This window comes from Lytechinus pictus, chromosome 4 (assembly GCF_037042905.1).
Source record: "Lytechinus pictus isolate F3 Inbred chromosome 4, Lp3.0, whole genome shotgun sequence".
Taxonomy (NCBI): Eukaryota; Metazoa; Echinodermata; class Echinoidea; order Temnopleuroida; family Toxopneustidae; genus Lytechinus; species Lytechinus pictus.
Window position 1 is genome coordinate 12,355,669 of NC_087248.1, and position 20,336 is coordinate 12,376,004.

Here is a 20,336-nt window from a genome sequence, read left to right on the forward strand (position 1 = left end):
TTAGTTTTGCTCATTACGCCATTGAAGGGAGGGGTATGTAGAGGGGAAAGGTAAGGGCCCTCAGTTATAACCCAGGCCCATCCGGAATTATTGACCATTCAATAATTTTCAGACCACCGGGGCTGCCAAAAATGAGATAGTGTAACTTTATAATTCAAACCATGGACTCCAGCCACTTTCCACGGGCGTACCGAGATTTACAGTTTGGGAGGGGGGGGGGGTCTCGGGGCGGATCTAGCTTTCACCAATGGGGGCGGCCGGGAGGGAGGGCGAAAAAAAGTCACACATATTTTACCCGATCGGCCGCACAAAGATTATTTTTTATTGTTTCTTTGAAGGAGCTAGTATTCCTATAATAGTCACTTAGCTATATTCTTATAAAACAATAATCTCACAAGCCCTATTTAAATTTTTAAAGAAATTTTATTTTTTTCATTTGTCCTGATAGTATCCCGTAATAAGTAACCAACTGGAATAAAATTATTGGAAATGGTTTTTTGACTGATTTGAGTAGGTATGGGTGTCAACATTTACCAAAAAAAAGTTAGGAGGAATACGGGTTGGGGAAAATGCTTTTTTTCAAGGTCAAAGGTCAATGACCTTTTTAAATATACTGTATCATGGTATCTCCCAGATAAAATATTACAGGTTGGTGATCATGGTGTCAAAATGCACAGATTCTTACAAGAAGATCAAATAAAATAAAATCAAGTACCTACAATGCTCATTCACCCATGAAATTCAAGGTCAAAGCCTTTCTAAGTTCAATGACCTTTATTACATTATATACCATATACGGTATAATGGTATCTCTGAGATGAAAAGGTGCAGGTTGGTGATCTAGGTGTCAAAATGAAGATGTTCTTACAGGAAGATCAAATAAAATAAAATTGATTACCCAGAATGCACATTAAACAATAAAATTCAAGGTCAAAGCCTTCCAAAGTTCAATGACCTTTTCTACATTATATACCATATACGGTATAATGCTATCTCTGAGATGAAAAGGCGCAGGTTGGTGATCTTGGTGTCAAAATGCACAGATTCTTACAAGAAGATCAAATGAAATCAAATCAAGTACCTACAATGCTCATTCACCAAATGAATGAAATTCAAGGTCAAAGCCTTTCAAAGCTCAATGACCTTTTTTTTTTTACATTTTATACCAGCATATACGGTATAATGGTATCTCTGAGATGAAAAGGTGCAGGTTGGTGATCTTGGTGTCAAAATGCAGAGGTTCTTACAGGAAGATCAAATAAAATAGAATTAAGTACCCAGAATGCACATTAAACTGTACAATTCAAGGTAAAAGCCTTTCAAAGGTCAATGACCTTTTTTACATTAGGTATCATACTGTATGATAGTATCTCTGAGATGAAACGGTACAGGTTGGTGATCGTTGTATCAAAATTCCCAGATTCTTACAGGAAGGTCGAATAAGATAAAGTTAATTACCTAGAATGCATACTAATCCATAAAGTTCAAGGTCAAAGGTCAGTGACCTTTTTACATAGGCTATATATCGTATAAAGGTATCTCTGAGATAAAACGCTGCATGTTGGTGATTTTGATGTCAAAAAGCAATTTTTGCAAGAAGATAAAAAAGACTCAAAATAATCATACAGAATAATCCAATATCCAAAGTCAAAGGTCAAAAGTTGATACATACTTATATATCCATGCATGATTCCACCCAAAAAGAAATTAATCCATTATATTCACATTTTATTTGTGAATAATATAAAGAAAGATAACTATTTGTAATGAAAACTTGGAAGTCTAATAACTCACTCTGAAATAAGGATAAAAAATGACAATGGAAAATATATTTAGGAGTTAAAGGTCAATCAACTATGTCAATAACGTCAGGGAATTTAAATAAATAGGTCGATATAACGTGATTGTCGCATGTAGGTATAGTGATTCTGATGGGAAAAAGACTGACCTGCGTGGAAAAAGAACACAAATTTAATAGTTGAATCCTTGACCAATGATGATGTCAAAATACAAGTTCGAAGTAAAATTGGATCAAATAGCACTATTTCTTATAATATACTGTAATGCATTGACAAAAGTGTAAAAAAAAGTCATGTGTGATATAATTTGAAATGTTGACAATGGTGAAGTTACCTAAAGTAGCAGCATTTTATAAATCTAAATCAAGGTACTAATTTCTCTGTAGCAATAGGTCACTAACCTCAAATGCTACAATCAACACTGTAACTTAATCTGTAAATGGAAAGGATAGGCCTAACTCTTATGGCAAGCATCATCCCAGAACATTTTCATATGGCCAGGGACAATGACGAAGAATTAAAATAAGGCAATCATTAGAGCTGCAGCTTTTGTCGTAGATGAAGTTAAGTGTCTCAACTTCAGCAAATAGTAATTGAACTCCTGAAAACCTTCTGACATTTTCAAGACTTTGATCTGGCCCATTCAATGAAAGCCTTACGTTCTGTCAAGGGATATCAGATCAGGATCTATATTAGTACTGATAATTGCACAGCTTGATTCTCAAGAACTGGAAGTGGTGCTGTAGGAGTTTCGTTAGGTTGATGGATGTGTACTTGTAAGCTATTATCTCCTTTTGAATTTCATTGTTATATGCCTAATTTTTGCATGATAACAATCAGTTGTTCTGGACCAAAACATGATCCTTGTACAAACTGATACCTAGTAGAAATAGCATCATGGGTGACGTACGGCAGAGAGCATATATGAAGTTTTGTCTTGCAGCATTAGCATCACAAGAGATTCTGGCAGCTCGCAATGAACTGATGAAATGTAATTAATAATAATACGGGAATTCACCTATGTTGAAGTTGATATATATATGTAATTTATTGCATGTATGACAGAAGCTGCAGCTCTAATGATGGCCTTCATTTCATCATCATCATCATCCCTCTGCTGTTTAGAAATGCTCTCAGATGATGCTAGCTGTGACATGAGAGTTAGACCTGTCCTATCCATTTTCAGAATATTAAGCTAATAGTTTATAGTATTTATTATAGCATTGAGGTGAGTGGCCTATCGCTGGAGAGAAAAGACACAACAACCTTGATTTAGATATAATGATGCATTAAATGCTGCTACTTAAGATACAAATCATTTCAAATTATATACTCGACTTCATTTATTTTTTCAGTGCTTTTGGCAATGCATCGCAGATATGAAAAAGTGTTATTTGGTTATCAATTTTTTTTAACTTAATTTCCACTGATATTTTGAAAAGGGCTCATTGACCTCTGACCCCTAAATACATTCTCCATGGCCTTCATTATTTCAAACCGAAATTATGAAACCTCTATGTTTTCATTACAAATTAGCCATGGTTATTTGCATTATTCAGATATAAAATATGAACACAAAAGATATTGTTTTTGGTTATTTTTATGTCATATAGATTATATATTTCCTCTGATCTAGGATTTCAATTGTGAAAGTTTATTATTTATACTTCTTTTAGTGTTGTTCAATCTTCTTGTACAAGTCTTTGGATTTTGGCACCAAGATCACCAACCTGCGGTGTTTTATCTCAGAGATACCATTATTATTATCTAATGTTAAAAAGGACATTGACCTTTGTCCTTGAATTTTATGGGTGATTGTGCATTCTCGATGCTTAATTTTATTTTATCTTCCTGTAAGAATATGCGTGTTTTGACACCAAGAACACCAACCTGCACCGTTTTATCTTGGAGATACAATTATATAATATGGTATATATAAAATTTAGTATAAAAGGTCATTGACCTTTGGCCTTAAATTTTATGCGTGAATGGGCATTCTAGGTACTTAATTTTATTCTATTTGATCTTCTGGTAAGAATCTGTGCATTTTGACACCATGATCACCAACCTGTGCTTTTTCATCTCAGGGATACCATTATACAGTATGGTATATAATGTAAATAGGTCATTGACCTTTAAAAAGCTTTGACCTTAAATTTTATGGGTGAATGTGCATTCTAGGTACTTAAGTTTATTTTATTTGATCCTCTTGTAAGAATCTGTACATTTTGACACCATGATCACCAGCATGTACCTTATCATCTCAGAGATACCATTATACGGTGTGGTATATAATGTAAAAAAGGTCATTGACCTTTTGAAAGGCTTTGACCTTGAATTTTATAGGTGAATGGGCATTCTAGGTCATTAATTTTATTCTATTTGATATTCTGGTAAGAATTTGTGCATTTTGACACCATTGTCACCAACCTGCGCCTTTCCATCTCAGAGATACCATTATACAGTACATACGAAAAGGTCATTGACCTTTGACCTTGAAAAAAAGCACTTTCCCCAACCCGTATTCCTCCTAACTTTTTTTTGGTAAATGTTGATACCCATACCTACTCAAATCAGTCAAAAAACCATTTCCAATAATTTTATTCCAGATTGGCTCTTTTGGGGTCTAATTTAGGGATACTATGAAAATGGAACATTCTAGGCCATTGTGATCCTGAGAAAGATGCGTCTGTAAATCACTGCATGCAAGCGCAAAGCGTGAGCAGAAGTTTTTAAAGGAGTGCTCCGGTGTAATAGTTATAGGCATGTATTAAAAATATTCATTAGGTAGCTAGCTGCATGATGATGTCACATCCCCACTTTCCTTTTTCTTATATCATTACATGAAGTAATAGTTTCATAAATGTATGTGTCTCCATTATGATGAAATAAGTTGCAGCAATGTAGTCATGCATTAAATCATTGTCATTATAACTGCTTTTAATCAGTTTTTGGGATTTTTGTTGTTGAATACACATAATTTCATATAATAAAGTACAAAAGAACAAGTGGGGATATGAAATCATTAGTTTGCTTATTGAACAAATTAATGATTACACACACAGAACTGTTTCACTGAAATAATGAGAATCGCTTGACAATAATGCGAGCTGAAAATGTTGATACTCCGACGGACATTACATAGCACTTTTTTTAATTTAAAATCAAATTTGTAAATCAAGCAAAATATATGAAAGCAGAAAGATTGATATCCGAGCTGAAACATGTTTTGCATAATTATATTGACTTCAAATCTTTATATATTTTATGCTCCATATCATGCAGTCTATTGAGCAAGATATGTATCTCTTCGAACATGCAATATATGACATGAACGATCCTTTTTTTTATTTTCCAAGTCTTCCCTGACCTTATTTCATTCACTCGTTTTTCCTCCTCTTTTCCCCCTCTTCTTTTGTTCTCCTCTCTTTTCCTTTATATTCTTTTTTCTCTCCCTTATTTTTGTCCGCCAATAGGGGGAGGGGCCTTCGCCCCTGGATCCGCCTATGAGTACTAACCACTGAACTAGAGATTCGTATTTTTAGTTCAGTGGTACTAACTTAACACAACTCGGTTTTCAAGGAAAATGACGTCATTGCAAATAAAAGGTCACATGTGCATGACTAAATGGGCAGGATTTCTCGCGACTGGCTGCTGCATGCTGATGCTGCAATTGAAATATAGTAGGAGGCAGGATACATGTACATGTATGGCGGATTCGTACTACTAGTAGTAGTACTAGGACTGTAAGTTTTTAAGGAATTGCTTTATGTCCGGCCAATGCAGTTTATTACCTTTTGAGGGGTAAAAAAGTTGTATCAAGTTATGGTTACACGATCACGAATCGGGGCTCCGCCGCGCTGCGCCGCAGAGCAGTGTGCACCAGCTCCGTGGCAGCGAAGCTCACCAGGCCAGCCCAGGCGCCAGGGCAGGGCCAGGCCTAGACAGCTGGCAGCCGTCTGTTTCGAGGAGTTTTTTAACTTTTTTTTTTTTTTTTATTTCTCCTCGTACACAGACGGCTCGCTAGCGTGCAGCCACCATTAGGGGACTTGCAATGCAAAATCCCCCCGTCGGGGCTCTTCAATTTTTGTCTTTAATGAATAAAAAATTTGAAAATTAACGCGACCAAAATGCAAATTAATAATAATATTCCCTCTTGGCATTAATTGCAAAAAAACAGAGAAAAATCAATTTAAAAGGAACAAAAACAGTGACTTACCTCGGCTGTCGCGCAAATTCACTTCCCCGTTTTATCCGATCTTAAGTACATAAACATATGATATGGCCATTGAGTCCCCTGTACAGATCGCGCTAGAACTTCGGTCTCTGTATTTGGTGAGTGAAGCCAACGGAGTTCAGCTGAACAACCAACATAACAGAGACCGAAGCTTTTGGTCTAGGCCAGGCCTACCGCCCGGTACCTCAAGTCAAGAGCTAGGAGTCAAGTGAGCGTGCAGCCTGCAGGCTCCACTCGTAGAGTCGTACTCCACTTCACTACCGTAGTACCGCTACTAGTATGATGGGGTGTCCAAACTTCGCACACTTTTCAAAAATATTCATCAGGCTTAAATTTTTTCACAAAATATTCATAATTTATACAAAACCAATTCAAAAAATAGTTACCACATTGACGGCAAGATCGTAAATTATAAAATCATGGACGAAAATGTAAAGTAGGTCAAGGGGACTCGCCAGTATCGCGATCTCAAAATTCTATTCCGATCGGCGAATGCGCGCTGTGCTGGAAAACCGTTCAGGAAAAAGTGTGACCTAACTTCGCGGACCAAAGTTTTTGTGGACATTTAAACAAAAACTCAAGCTCAAAAAGTGAAATATTTATATCAGATTGATGGCAAAATGCTATAGAATCGGTTAGTACCACATTTAACTCACATTTTTGATGATTTCTGCTTGCAAAATGGTGATATCGTGATGTTTGTTGAGAATATCAGATTTCTTCAAAACGGGCGCTAAACGTGACAAATTTGCCGATCTTTTGCCAATATTTTCATGAATACTGAACTCATCCTAAAGAAACTTACACCAAAGGGTAATTTTAGGTCGCTTTTCACGTTGATGATGTCAGATTTTAAGGATATTGGCTAGTTTTTTAGATAATGACCGTCCGCGAAGTATGGACACGCGCGAAGTTTGGACTCACTGCCATACTACTACACTACGCTCCACCTACCCGAACCTCAAGGTGGTGAACTCGCTCAGCTCAGATACACCGAGTGCCAAAATTGGGAAAAAATTCATATTTATTGTAAAAAATGTGTTGAAACGGCATCAAAAAAGAAGAAAAAGCTTAATTTTGTCATTTCCACCCTAATTTCGCTCCATATCCATCCTCCAGTTGAGTTAGCCTCAAAATTGGTGATTTAGAGCCAACATGGATGGAAATCCTCACACGTATTATTCGCTGCTGATTTCAAAACATCGCATGCGCGAGGGTCTGAACTCGGAGCTGTGCAGGGCAGATCTCTGCCATTCTTGTCTGGATCTGGATGTATACATTGTACATGTACACAGCTGGACCAATTGTATAAATGCAGCGGGTGATCTTGTCTGTCCCTTGTTTGATGCCCAAAATAAAAAGATAGTTATGCATTATGCAGGGTGCTACATAACTTTTTAGAAGCACTTGCCCAGTCGGGCAAGTAAATTATTCAAAAAGTTTGAATATACTTGCCCCAAAATCTATTTCACTTGCCAGAAGAAATCCTTAAAAAAAAGTTTAACCTCTTCAAAAGAAAGTTTTGCGGTTTTATAAACCATTGACCTTGTTCTCTCTTTTGACATGAACTGATCTACCTGCCATGGACAAAATTAGGGTCAATATCATATTGTAGTAACCTTGCCCGCCATAGTGGAGACGAGGGTTTACCTTGAACCAGTCCTTCTTAGGATCCGCGTCTGATGATGACCGATCTGCGGGCGATGGCTACCACTAGATATGTCCTTTGACTCGACGTGCTCATTACTGACTGTACTATTACTGACTGATGACTGACTGGAACAAACAACTGACTGGAAAACTCTGGAAAACTCTCTCGAATCACTCGAAGATCGGGGCTTTTATACTTATGGCGTGGTCGCACGCATGGTCCGTCGCGGCACTATTGAGGTCACGACCTAACGTACCATGCGTGCGCCCACGATCCAGCCACGATCTCCATATTCCTCCCAACCATAAAAAACCAAGGGGAGATTAAAAGATTAAAAGGGGAATTAAACATCACCTTTGTCTTGGCCTGTTACAAATTAATGATGCCAATAAAGATCCCCGATCAACAAAACACACATCAAATTTAATTTAAAAAGGTATAAAATATTACATTACTAAACACGGTGTCATCCATTAAAACCTCTATTCCATTTGGCATGTAAATAATGTGTCCCCCTGAACAAACTATTGACTGACGAAAACATATTAGGTATCTGTCAGTATATGAGTAAAGTATATATATATGCCCTTGTACAAGTTTTTATTCCATAATCTCACCGGAGGGCATTCATAATCGTGTGGATAATAGTTGCAGATGGACAGTATAGGAAAGCCTACAATGTTACCTGGGATTACCCAATGAGGTTCAACAACGGTCATATAAATGAAAATTATATTTTCCAAAAGTCACTGTTTAGGGTCTATTCTAATTCTGTCGTATTGATATTTGTTTAGAAGGTTTTTATTTAAATAGGTCAGATTAACATGATTTCATGTAAACCTCTCCAATACGATTCCAACTTATCGCAATATATGTTTGAGAATACCCAGAATGGCAATATGACGTAATAGTGAACCTCCTAGGGTAAACCTGCGCAAAAAAGGACAATAGTAAAAACAGAGAAAGGACCTTTTTATATACATGCATATTCAGCAAATCAAACCCTGTTTTTCTTGTTCTCTTCTCAAGCAGGTTTGTATTACAAAGATCGAAACCAGTAGAGGATGCACTTGAGCAGACGACCCAAAACCTCTTGGAATCAAACGTGCTGTCAGACTGGTTTCGCAACATGGTTTATGATTAGAATGTTTATATTGTCAGCAGACTTTTAGCTCCAGTATTCTTAAAAGAGGTGGGAAAATCTACTTCTGGTACCTGCACATCGTTCATAATATCGTTTAAACAATTTTCATTGACTGTATTGAAGGTCAAAGTATGACTGTTTGATTAAAAGATGAATGTGCATATTGTATATTACATAAAAATAAAGTCCAATCCCAAGTATACAGATTACATTGCTGACAATATTGTTGCCACAACAAACGGCAAGTCCTTGTTTACAAAATCAGCATTTTACTGCACGTTTCTTATAAAGTGAGTTAGGGATCTCATTGCAACATTTCAAATATTTCCTATGAATTATATTAATTACAAAAAGGTATCTGTGTATATAAGAATCTTGAAATGTTTACCATGAATTACATTAATTATAGAGTCATGAATCTGTAGCATAAATTTATATTCTAATCAGAAGAACCTTCCCCTCAAACTGTATTCTGGAATTTGTGGCAAGAGGGAAGTTTCATGAAATGTGTATGTGCCAGAATTTAACAGACTTCAAATATATAAATGATGTAATTCATATAACTTTGAGCACAAATACAAAAATAACTGGCAATATAATTATGCATATTTCTAATATGTAATGATTGTAATAATACAATAATTGTGTAATATTGCAATAAAATCCCTGTCTACTTTACTCTACTTCACCCTCTCCCTCTCATCTCCACTTTTTTTTTTAAGGTGGAGGCCAAGGAGGAAGCAGCCAAGGGGTGCACATAAATGACGGATTATATCCATAGGAGAATGGATGGACATGCAGAGGAGTCCCTTCCTCGTGAGATGGGGGGCTACTTTGCTTGCCCAGTGCATCCCTAGTTGTCTGCTGGCCCAACTGTTTCGACTCATCACACTCAACCAAAAGAAATGATAGATCAAAACTTCTACCTGAACGGGAAGAATTATTATTTTGGACAGGTGTTATGTGATGTGAACTTGAAACAGGGGGAGAGAGTGGGTGTTGGTCCTTACATATTGGGATCGGGGTCGGACCCATTCCTCCGATCCCAGATCGTTTCCCTGATATTCTTCAGTTTCGATGGATACTAATTTATTAGCATATAGGTCACCGAGTTCATTAGGATCAAGCCTCTCACAACCATTACCTGAAATACTCTCCTCTAAGGATTTGGTCAAGACTGGGGAGGAATTAGGTTGGCTGAGAGAGGTCTGCTTCTCTATAGACTCAGGAGTAGTTCTAAGGGAACCCCTTGATTCTTGTGAAGTTCGTGTTAGTTGCTCAAGTTTGGAAATCTGAGTGGCTAGGTCTTCGACAGAGGACTCCAGTGTATTAAGGATTTGTAGGCGATTAAGCACGAAGTCCATCTTGTCTTCCAAAACATGAATTCGTTGTTCAATTGACCTATGTTTAAGAGACTGAGTAGTAACTTCTACTTCAGTTTCCTCAGTATCTTCGGTTTGAGCCTTAAAGGGAGGGGGAAAGTTAAACCCACTCGGTCCCTTATATTCTACTGAATCTGGGGTAACCCTGATATGCTTCAGTGAGAAAGTATTAGTGGCAGAGGGCATATTATTGTCTATGGTTTCACAATTTTCATATGTTGGAGAAGATGCCACTAATCTGCAACTATCACTCTGGTATCCATCATTATTATCTTGAAGATGGACAGATGAAGATAAACGAGTATCCCTCGAACGCTCATGGAATGATTGCGGGGTTAGCCGTTTATAATCTTCAATTGTCCATTCTTCAGAAGATGAAGAAACACTTGGGTACCCATCGATGTCTGAATGATGAGAAAATGAAGGGGACCAAGACTCACGCCTGCGATGATCATGAGAGGATCGAGGGGGTAAACCATGGTTTCCTTCATCTTTCGATCTTACCCGGGAATAAGATGTGCTAGGGTACTCAGTGCTTACTCGAGAATGGACGGGTGAAGGAGAGGGAGTATTCCGCCGATGAGGATCACGAAAAGATCTTCGAGGGGAAGACTGCCTGTGGTCTTTCCCCTTCCATTCTGAGTAACGAACGGATGAAGGAGAGCGAGCATCCCACCTACTTGAATCATAAAATGATTCTCGAGGAGGATACCGACTAAAACCGTCATCCTTCCGTCCTTCATATGGTGATCGAGAACGACAAATAGGTGAAGGGGAGCGAGTATCCAATCCTCGCATCCTTGAATCATAAAATGATTCTCTCGGGGGATCCCGCCTATAACCTTCACCCCTCCGTCTTTCTTCATAAGGTGATGGAGATCGATTTCGGTATTTATGTGAATGGGATTCGCAATCATCTCCCCTACGTCGGATTGGAGATTCGTTACATTCGTGATAATAATAATCATCCATATAGTAGTGTGGGGATTCATAACGTCTCCCACGACGTGGAGGAGATGGATCGTGTCTTCGGTAATCATACTCATGGTAATCACCTCGGCCTTGTGGTGGAGAATTGTATTGATTATCATAATAGTTATAATGATGATCCCGATGTTTTGATGGGGACTCACGACGTGACCTACCACTGCGACGGAGGGGAGACCTATGATGATGATCGCTTCTTGATGAGTCATAGCGATGACGATCGCATTCGCCTCGCAATGGAGTCTCGCTAGAATAGCAATTATTTCCCCTATAATCGTGTCGTGGGGAAATAGAGCGATCTCTCCGATTGCGGCGCGAATGGGATCTGTCAATATAATCCCTATTTCGGTTATGATTATTTTCTTCCCCTTGCCTGTCGTCACGACTTACCGCATTGCCACGAGCATTGCGGTAATGCCTTGAACGTTGAGGGGAATGATCACGATCTTCCATCAACCTAGGATTCCTTCTTTCAGAGGAATCCAAACGATTATTGTATCTACGAGAGACTTTACGTTCACTCCACCAGCGATGGTACCTGTCAATTGTATGGGAAGATTCATCGCTGGAGGAACTTGAACTATAATATTCATAGTCCCGTGTCCCAGGCATATTATTTCAATTATCATTCAAAATGATTACACGAATAATAGGAGGGACATATAAAAGGTAATTTAAGTCTCTCGGAGATAATGTGTACAGATTACAAGTACACCTACAATACTACTGATATACCTATACTACGATGTTATCTTTACTATACTCTACAAAATATTATAAGTTACAAGAGGAGTCCAAATGAACAACCTGCAAATTGCAAAAATACAAGTCGCAAATTGTTTTACGAATGGTATTGAATAGATACAATTCGCGAAAGGGAATTCACAAGTCACAAAATGTAATACTATACAAATTATAAATAGTATGCCCAACTTGTGAATTTGAGTACACTTTATACAAGTACTTGAAATGCTTATAGTTTATGCAACGCGCATCGCTCAAATAGGCTTACAAAAATTTATGCGATCAAATTTTGGCAAACGCACGCAATTTGGACGCTATGTGTACTCATACATACGATAACAATCTGAAAACATTTACAAAGACAACTATTTTAAATGTAATAATTAGCAATCGGGATGCTGAATAATTTCAGAATCCCGTTTGTACAAGTGCACAACCCAAAATATCAATGTGTAAACAAAGTTACAATTGATAATTTATTCATGCACAGATATAAAGTGAAGGCATGAACATACAATAACCACTAATTGAAAGCCCGTACACCCTCGTACATTAAGTGTACGAATTTTGATATATATATTTACAAGTTATACAGATATAGACAATGAGCTCTTGCTTGTCAAAGACAACAATAAATAAATGAGCTAAATCAAAATCAAGAAGCCCACTTGGCTCTGTGTCAGGCGTCTTCTCGCCAAATGAATGGTAAATATTACTCAGTCTACTTGACTGTATATAACAAACACTTTTAATGAATAAATAATCTAATTGCTGCTCAAATTCTTAAAACGGTGCAGCAGTAACGCACTTCAATTTCTTAATCTTCAGAATTTATTTACAGTTACGATCCTGAAATTCAGAAAACAAAACAATATATTCACTTCAATGAATCCTGACTTATTTTTACAAGATAATAACTGGATTAACTGTAATGAAATAGACAAGTTTAAGCGACGCTTGGATTGAGGGAGTGACTTGCGATACCGCCGCCGGAATTAGCAGTTGGAATTTAAGCTAAGTCCAAACTGAAAATTAAGTAAGAAATACGCTATCATATCCTAATAATTCAGTGGACAAACCCCAAAATCCAACTTGCAATTACTCAATTATGGCAATAACGTTGCTTTTGCTAATTACTATTTCAAACTTGCTAATAACAGGAACCCACGAATATAAAAAAGGTATCCCTATAGGGAGGCAACTACATGTAAGACGTTTAAAACATTGGATTCTCTAACAAATTTAAAGTGAGGGAAGCAATCCTTAATGTTAAATAAATCCCTAACTAATGTACTAACATATGTTTAAACAAATTTAATTAGGGGAAAATTTAATATATTTGGTCGAGAGTCTGCGAATTAAACAAGAAGCCCAGCCTTTGACAAGTCTAAATCCTGATTCAACAAATCTAACTAGAGTGAAAAAGCCCAACCTTAAAATCAGGGGCAAATGCACAACCTAAATTAGAACAAGTCAATGAACTTTCGAGATGATAAATAATTCTGACTCACTCCACTCCCCTCCTTTTCTTTTTTTTTTAAATCGAAATGAAATGTTAGAGAGGCGCGTGTATATGAGAATTATGAGTGCCTGAATGTAAAAAATAACAACTAACAAGCTTTATAATTCCCAGAAAAATACGCGCACGAACCATTTATCAAATATAGTTGAGATTTATAAATGTTAAGCCTGTAATAGTGGACTGACTAAAAACGATACCGCAATGGATTGCTGACAAGAATGTGATCATGGGTGGTAAAATTAGTTTACAATAAATCCCGTCCTCTAACAATCCAGAAGACAACGACGCATATGTATTTCACGATCAATAGCGTTCGTCAAATAATTATTTTTCTTCTTTTAGATTTGCAAGAAAAATAAGTTAAGAAATTATATCCGGAGCGAGAAACCCGTCTTATATTTTTTTGCAAGAGGGCAACTCCGTTTTCAACCAGGTTTTCAAACTGTAACAAATTGATTTATTCAGGGCGAATTAGTTACCGAAATCTGAAGAGTAACACGTACGGGAATACAGATGAATGTAAACGATAAATAATATTACGGAATTTTAAGTCTTTGCACGGCAATGTTATTTAATTTGTGGTCGCCGCAGCACAAAAACAAATCCTTCATAATATAACCAAGATCCGAGATCCCAATCCCTACTCTTCAGATTGGCAACAGTATACGGCGCCAAAAACAAAAATTAAATGTACTAATACAAACTCGCTTTCGCTCGGGAACTAATTTCCAATCGTAAAAGCTAAAGGAAGCAATTAACTGTTGGAAGGCGCGCGAATTTATTATTACGTCGAGATATATTCAGCTTGCAATAAAATCCTATATTGCCAGCCAGTTTAAGAGAAAAATACAAGCAAGGTAAAGCAAATAATCCTTCACCGAGAGTCTATAAAATCACCAACAGCAAAAGTCAGCTATTGATTTATTTAGTACAGTTCCAAAGTTTAATTCAATTAAATTCTAACTATTATTTAAATAAAAAAGGTCAGGGAAAATGGGGGTGGGTAGATTTATCTACCGCAATCAGCCACAATTAAGCAACAATCGGGCAAGGCATGCGCTCTCAACTAACGAACAATAGACGCGGGGAGCGGCGGACAAAAGAAAATATGCATGGATTGTTAAACTCCGCGTGCCTTACGTGGCGTCCCGACACACCCAGATTTTGGTTTAAGGGAATTGTGTACTTAAGGGTAAAACGGTGCACAAAACGGCAATTAAAACCCTAAAACACTAATCTTTTTTGGAATAGTTGTGTAAAAAGATATATCGTTACGGTGGCGGCGGGTCCCAACCAAAATGACCTATGTGTAAAACTACAAAATTATCTAATAAACTAGCTACGATATTTCCTTCCTTTTCCTTTTCTTTTTTGGAAGTGATATAGGTTTTATACTTAAATCTACGTTAAGGAAAGCTATTTTAAGCGCTGAATCACTTTAATAAAATTATTAAACCAGCGCAGGTTCGAATTTAGACGTAGCGCCATTGTGTAGTAACCTTGCCCGCCATAGTGGAGACGAGGGTTTACCTTGAACCAGTCCTTCTTAGGATCCGCGTCTGATGATGACCGATCTGCGGGCGATGGCTACCACTAGATATGTCCTTTGACTCGACGTGCTCATTACTGACTGTACTATTACTGACTGATGACTGACTGGAACAAACAACTGACTGGAAAACTCTGGAAAACTCTCTCGAATCACTCGAAGATCGGGGCTTTTATACTTATGGCGTGGTCGCACGCATGGTCCGTCGCGGCACTATTGAGGTCACGACCTAACGTACCATGCGTGCGCCCACGATCCAGCCACGATCTCCATATTATATTGACCCTAATTGTGGTCATTCTACCATGAGAATTTTGCTTGCCCAATTCGGGCAAGTAGTTTTGGTCTTTACTTCAAAACACTTGCCCGACTCTAACTTTTACTTGCCCCGGGCAATCGGGCAAGTGCTTATGTAGCACCCTGGCATTATGGATTACTGTAAAATAAAAAAAACTATCAATCTGACCTGTCTGTCTGGTCTCTGGAAGTGGAGTAAAAATTATCCAAGCCATGGCAAGGGGCTGTGACCTGTGTCGTTTGCATTTGATGTGGTTTTGCCTAGATCTGCATGTATCTGGTTTGATTTTTAAAATCAAATCAAGCAGTTCAGCCAGGGATCTTGTGTGTTCAGTTAATTTTTATTGTGATTTTATCATTAACAAATTATTTTTCTTAGAGTTTTGAGTAGTACTAGTACTCTAGAAGTGGAAATATAATTGTGATCATCAATTCAGTTGACAAATAATAGTTTTCATTCTTTTTTTTTTCAGATTTCAGGATGAACAAATTTAAATTTTCAATGGAGATTCAACGTTGCACCCGAGAAATGAGCATCAGACTCGCATTGCAAACGCTTTTGGTTGTGTCATCATTATGCATTCCTTCGACCTCTGGGTTAATGACCCCTGGTATGATTCGAAGGATGGTTACAGCTGGTCTACCTCCTCTTCAACCTCAAATCCAGGGTGAAGTATCCACAACATGCAAAGCTGATCTTACTGCAGTTATATTAGCAGAGACAGATGAACTTCAACTAGGTCTGTAAACTCCTGACAAGGCCAAATTTCTCTTTCAAAAAAGATTTAGGATAATAAGGAGGGGGGGGGGATAATGTTATGAGTATGTCATGTTAAGGCCACTGAATATTTATAGTGTGTCTCTGCAAATTATTTTCTTGTTAAATTCTTATTGTGAGATTTTTCTTTCATTTGATCTGCCAATACAAAGCCAAGGAAGAAGGTAATTAATCACTTGAAAAGAAGAAGCAAAGAACATTGAGAAAACATACATAACTGGAAGCAAATGTTTCATTTCATTTTAATTTCATTTATTTATTTAAATACGGTAGCGATAAAACACATGCGATCAGCTAACAAGCTGTTTTTCAGCATGTCCGTATATAATATTCAACAATATAATACATATAAATAAACAAATGAGTACACCACCAGTCAGCCCTCCGCAACCTACCGCCGCACTGTAAAAGCAGAGAACAACAGATCTAGTGCACCGAATCTAATGTTCCCCGGTTCCACAGTGCAGCAGTGAGCCAGAAGAAATAAACAACACCCCCAAATGATGTCTTAAGTACTCATAATGCACAACCAATTGTAAGGATCAGGATCGTCAACTCATAAATTGCAGGTGGGCTAGTAATAGGAGTGGATCCAAGGTTTTCCAAATGGGGGGGGGGGCATGTTTTTTTCATTAAAAAATTGACAGCCCCCCCCCCCAAGGACTTAACGTGCGTATATATATATGCAGGACATACATGTAGTCCATTAAAATCATTTGTATGGCTCTCAAAAGGAGGAAGGGGGGGGGGGGAGGCACAGGCCGGATGTGAGCCTACCTGGATCCGCTACGGGCTTGTCTACCTGGCAGTCTGGCACACATTATGGGACACTAATCTCATTGAGTCAATGTTACCTATCAAAGTGATACAAATGATGTGTCTTTCCTGGGAACATGTGTGGAACCTTTATAAATCATTAATAATACTGAAATCACGTACACTATTTGGTATCCAGTTTAAATACATATTCTCTTTCACTTCTTGTATGTCTGGTAGTCCTCTGACGAGCTTTCTCATTATCAAGATCAAAATATGTATGAAAAGAATGCATTAAATAAAAACATGTCTATTGGATATGTACATATATTTGAAATAAAACAATTAATGAATATTTTGGAATGATTTCTCTGCAGTGTTTATAAAATAAAATCTTTAAAGCAATTTCCTTGTTGATTGAGGATTTTGTTTCATCCAAGAGATGGTATGTTGATGAATTGTGGCATTGTGCTTTTTTTATAAATAGGGCTACTCTACATATCATTTAGTTCCTTGAACAGTTGTATTTAATCTTAAGTCACAAAATTATTGAAATGATTGTACCCTAATCAGCTGACAGTAAATTCCTTCAGAATTCTAGCATGTTTGAAAAATACTCAGAGCTTCAAATATGTTTAGAGGTTTCCAGAAATGATTGAAATTTTCTTTCATTTGTATTGTTGCAAAGTTTTGCAAACAACTTGCACATAACAAAACTGTATATAAAAAAAAATGCCCTCAACCCCCCCCCCCACATACATGTATATCTCATACGGTACTGATCAAATGTATATTAATATATACATATTTTTTTTTTTTATATTTCAGTTGTTGATGCCATTGGTAAACCTCAGTCAGGTCTTATGCATGGTAATCTTGCTTGGCTGGGCCATTTTGATGAATGCAACAGTATTCCTGATTTCAACTACTGCCTATCAACCTTACAGATCCAACTGCCTTCTAATGCTACCAATATACCCAATGCATATGGAGTAAGTACATATATGTAATTCATTAAATTCATTTAATTTCATTTTAATTAAACTAACTAGATGTACTACAGTATGTTCCAGGTATTCCAGTAGCAAAATAATGATTAAAATGGACCAACATGTGATTGTTGAGATGTACAATTACTGTGTACATGTAGCATCTGCAGTATTTAAAATAAAATGATGATGCAGTTCTCAGTAGAAAAAATGAAGAAATATAAAAATGAAAAGAAATCAAGAACGATAAACCATACTTGGAGATATTGGTAAAATAAACTTTATTTCCAAATCAATTCAAAGTATTCAATAAAAACATGTAATCACAAATCAATAGAAATGTACGATAATATGTTAAAAAGGACAGCAAAAACACAACAAAAGTACAATTTAACACACACAAAATGCAGCGTACATGTATTTGATTGGAAAATGGTGTATGAGAAAGCCAAGGTACATGTATGGCTTGTATGAAATACACCAAAGAGATGAATAATCAAAGAATTGAAAACAACTACATGTAGTAATAACGTTAAATGACAAAAAATAAACACAAATATACATGTACAAACAAGAGGGGTAAAGAGGAGTATTATACTATTAATACGAATTAAAAAGGACAAAAATAATACGAATTAAAAAGGTGAGTCTTATATTGTTTTTTTTTATAGAATTATTATTTTGGAGGTTGTGCGAATAACCCTCACATTTCAATCAGACGGATTTGAGTTTAAATCTCAAGTGTTGTACCAATTCCCTTGCCAATAAATTATCTATATTGTGTGGCACTGAACCTAGGTGAGGTAAATAGGGACCTGGCAGGAATTGACCCTCATGTTTCAATAAGACAGTTGTGGTTTTGAATTCCAGCAAAGAAATTTATCCATAATGTGCTGCACTCAACCCAGGTGAGGGTACCTGGCATTAATCATATTTTGGAACTTGCATGCAGAAGGGCTGAACAGCTGCTCTGGTATAAAAACAAGCCATGATAATTATGCTGTGGTATTGGAGAGCGCCCATAGACTTGATCGTTAACATTTAACTCAAAATGATAATTATTATTATTATTATTGAAAAAAAAATCCATCAACATTTCAAAGATCATGTGCAGTCTAATGTATAATTGACAGAACATAACAGTTTGGAATATCATGGACAGAGAAAACTGAGGAGAATACTCTCAGTATCATACACTGCACACATGTATACATAATCTCATGGCTACATGTATCTGTCACATTAAGTACATTTAACCTTCGCATGCTGTTCATATTTTAAGTAAATATCAATAACAGAATGCATACTCATGGTGCCACTTTGGAAATAAAAGTATTCAATCATGAGAAGCATTGGGACTTTATGAAGCCTGTTTTCAATTGGCATGTGATCTGAGAAAATTTGTTATTAAAGTGGACTTTGATCTCTGAATGTCCTCTCACGCATAAATCACGTGAGCACCCCATTGTATGCTTTGAAGTGGATCATTAAAAAAGTTGCTCAATAGCTTGATCTTTGTGAACTATTGGGTTCATAAAATGTTGATTTAAAAAAAAATGGATATTATGATATGAACTTTGTGTCCTTTAAGTGATCCATCATGTGGCCAAAAAACAACATAGGTGCCCACACACAGTGGTATTTTATATGTACATGTACATGTATGTACAGAATATATTGTTGAATTGCCATCATAACTGAAAGTTTTATGGATCTAGTTCATGTAATGTGAACATAAGGGTAATCAAGTATCACTGATATCTTGCACAAGTCTTCGGTCACACGATCAAGGTCAAATGTCAGGGTCATTGAACATAGTATTTTATCATCATATGAATGTTTTTTTTGTGTGTGAATAATTATTCTATCTTCATTTTCAAAGTCGGCACTGCTGTAAATATTGAATTGTGTAATTCAGGCTAGACTGCCAGATGCGCTCAACTTGTTTCATCCATGTGATGCTTTTTTTTAATTTGAATTTTACATTAGATGTATTCAGTGCCCTCTCTGTATTAAAGTTTCAAAGTGATCGCATATGGGAAAGTTAAAAACATATCTGAACTGTTAATAATCATATTCCATGCGTGAGAATTGGTATTTCACCAAAGTGAAATTACAGTATTCTGAATATATTCTTAGTTTTGTAATTTCTATTAATAGCAAAGTTCATCCACCCAAACATGTTTTGAATTACACAGCAATGTAATGCATAGATGGCGCTATGGGGGACTGTCTAATATTTTCGTCGTGAAAAAACAAAGGAAATAAAAAAAAAAAAAAAGAAGTTGAAGAGAAAAAAGTGGCGAGATGAACAGAGCTCTACACTCCAGAGGCACCATATTAGGCCACCATAGAGAAAATTAAATGTGTTCCTTACATCTGACGATGATGATGAAGATGAGATTCATGATGACTGTGATGATGATTATGATGATGACTGTGATGATGATAATGATAATGATGATAATGATGATGGTAATGGTGGTGATGATGATCATGAT

At 36.8% G+C, this 20,336-nt stretch overlaps 1 protein-coding gene across 1 annotated transcript in view; it reads left to right on the top strand.

Moving 5' to 3' along the window:
- Window positions 1-5,418: 5,418 nt before the first annotated feature.
- LOC129259007 (nose resistant to fluoxetine protein 6-like) overlaps window positions 5,419-20,336 on the top strand; it is a 49,260-nt gene continuing 34,342 nt past the window's right edge. Inside the window, exons 1-3 of the mRNA XM_064098399.1 lie at window positions 5,419-5,545; window positions 15,786-16,052; window positions 17,675-17,838. Coding sequence (XP_063954469.1) covers window positions 15,794-16,052; window positions 17,675-17,838 — 423 coding nt within the window. The 5' untranslated portion in view covers window positions 5,419-5,545; window positions 15,786-15,793. The remainder of the gene's footprint in view (window positions 5,546-15,785; window positions 16,053-17,674; window positions 17,839-20,336) is intronic.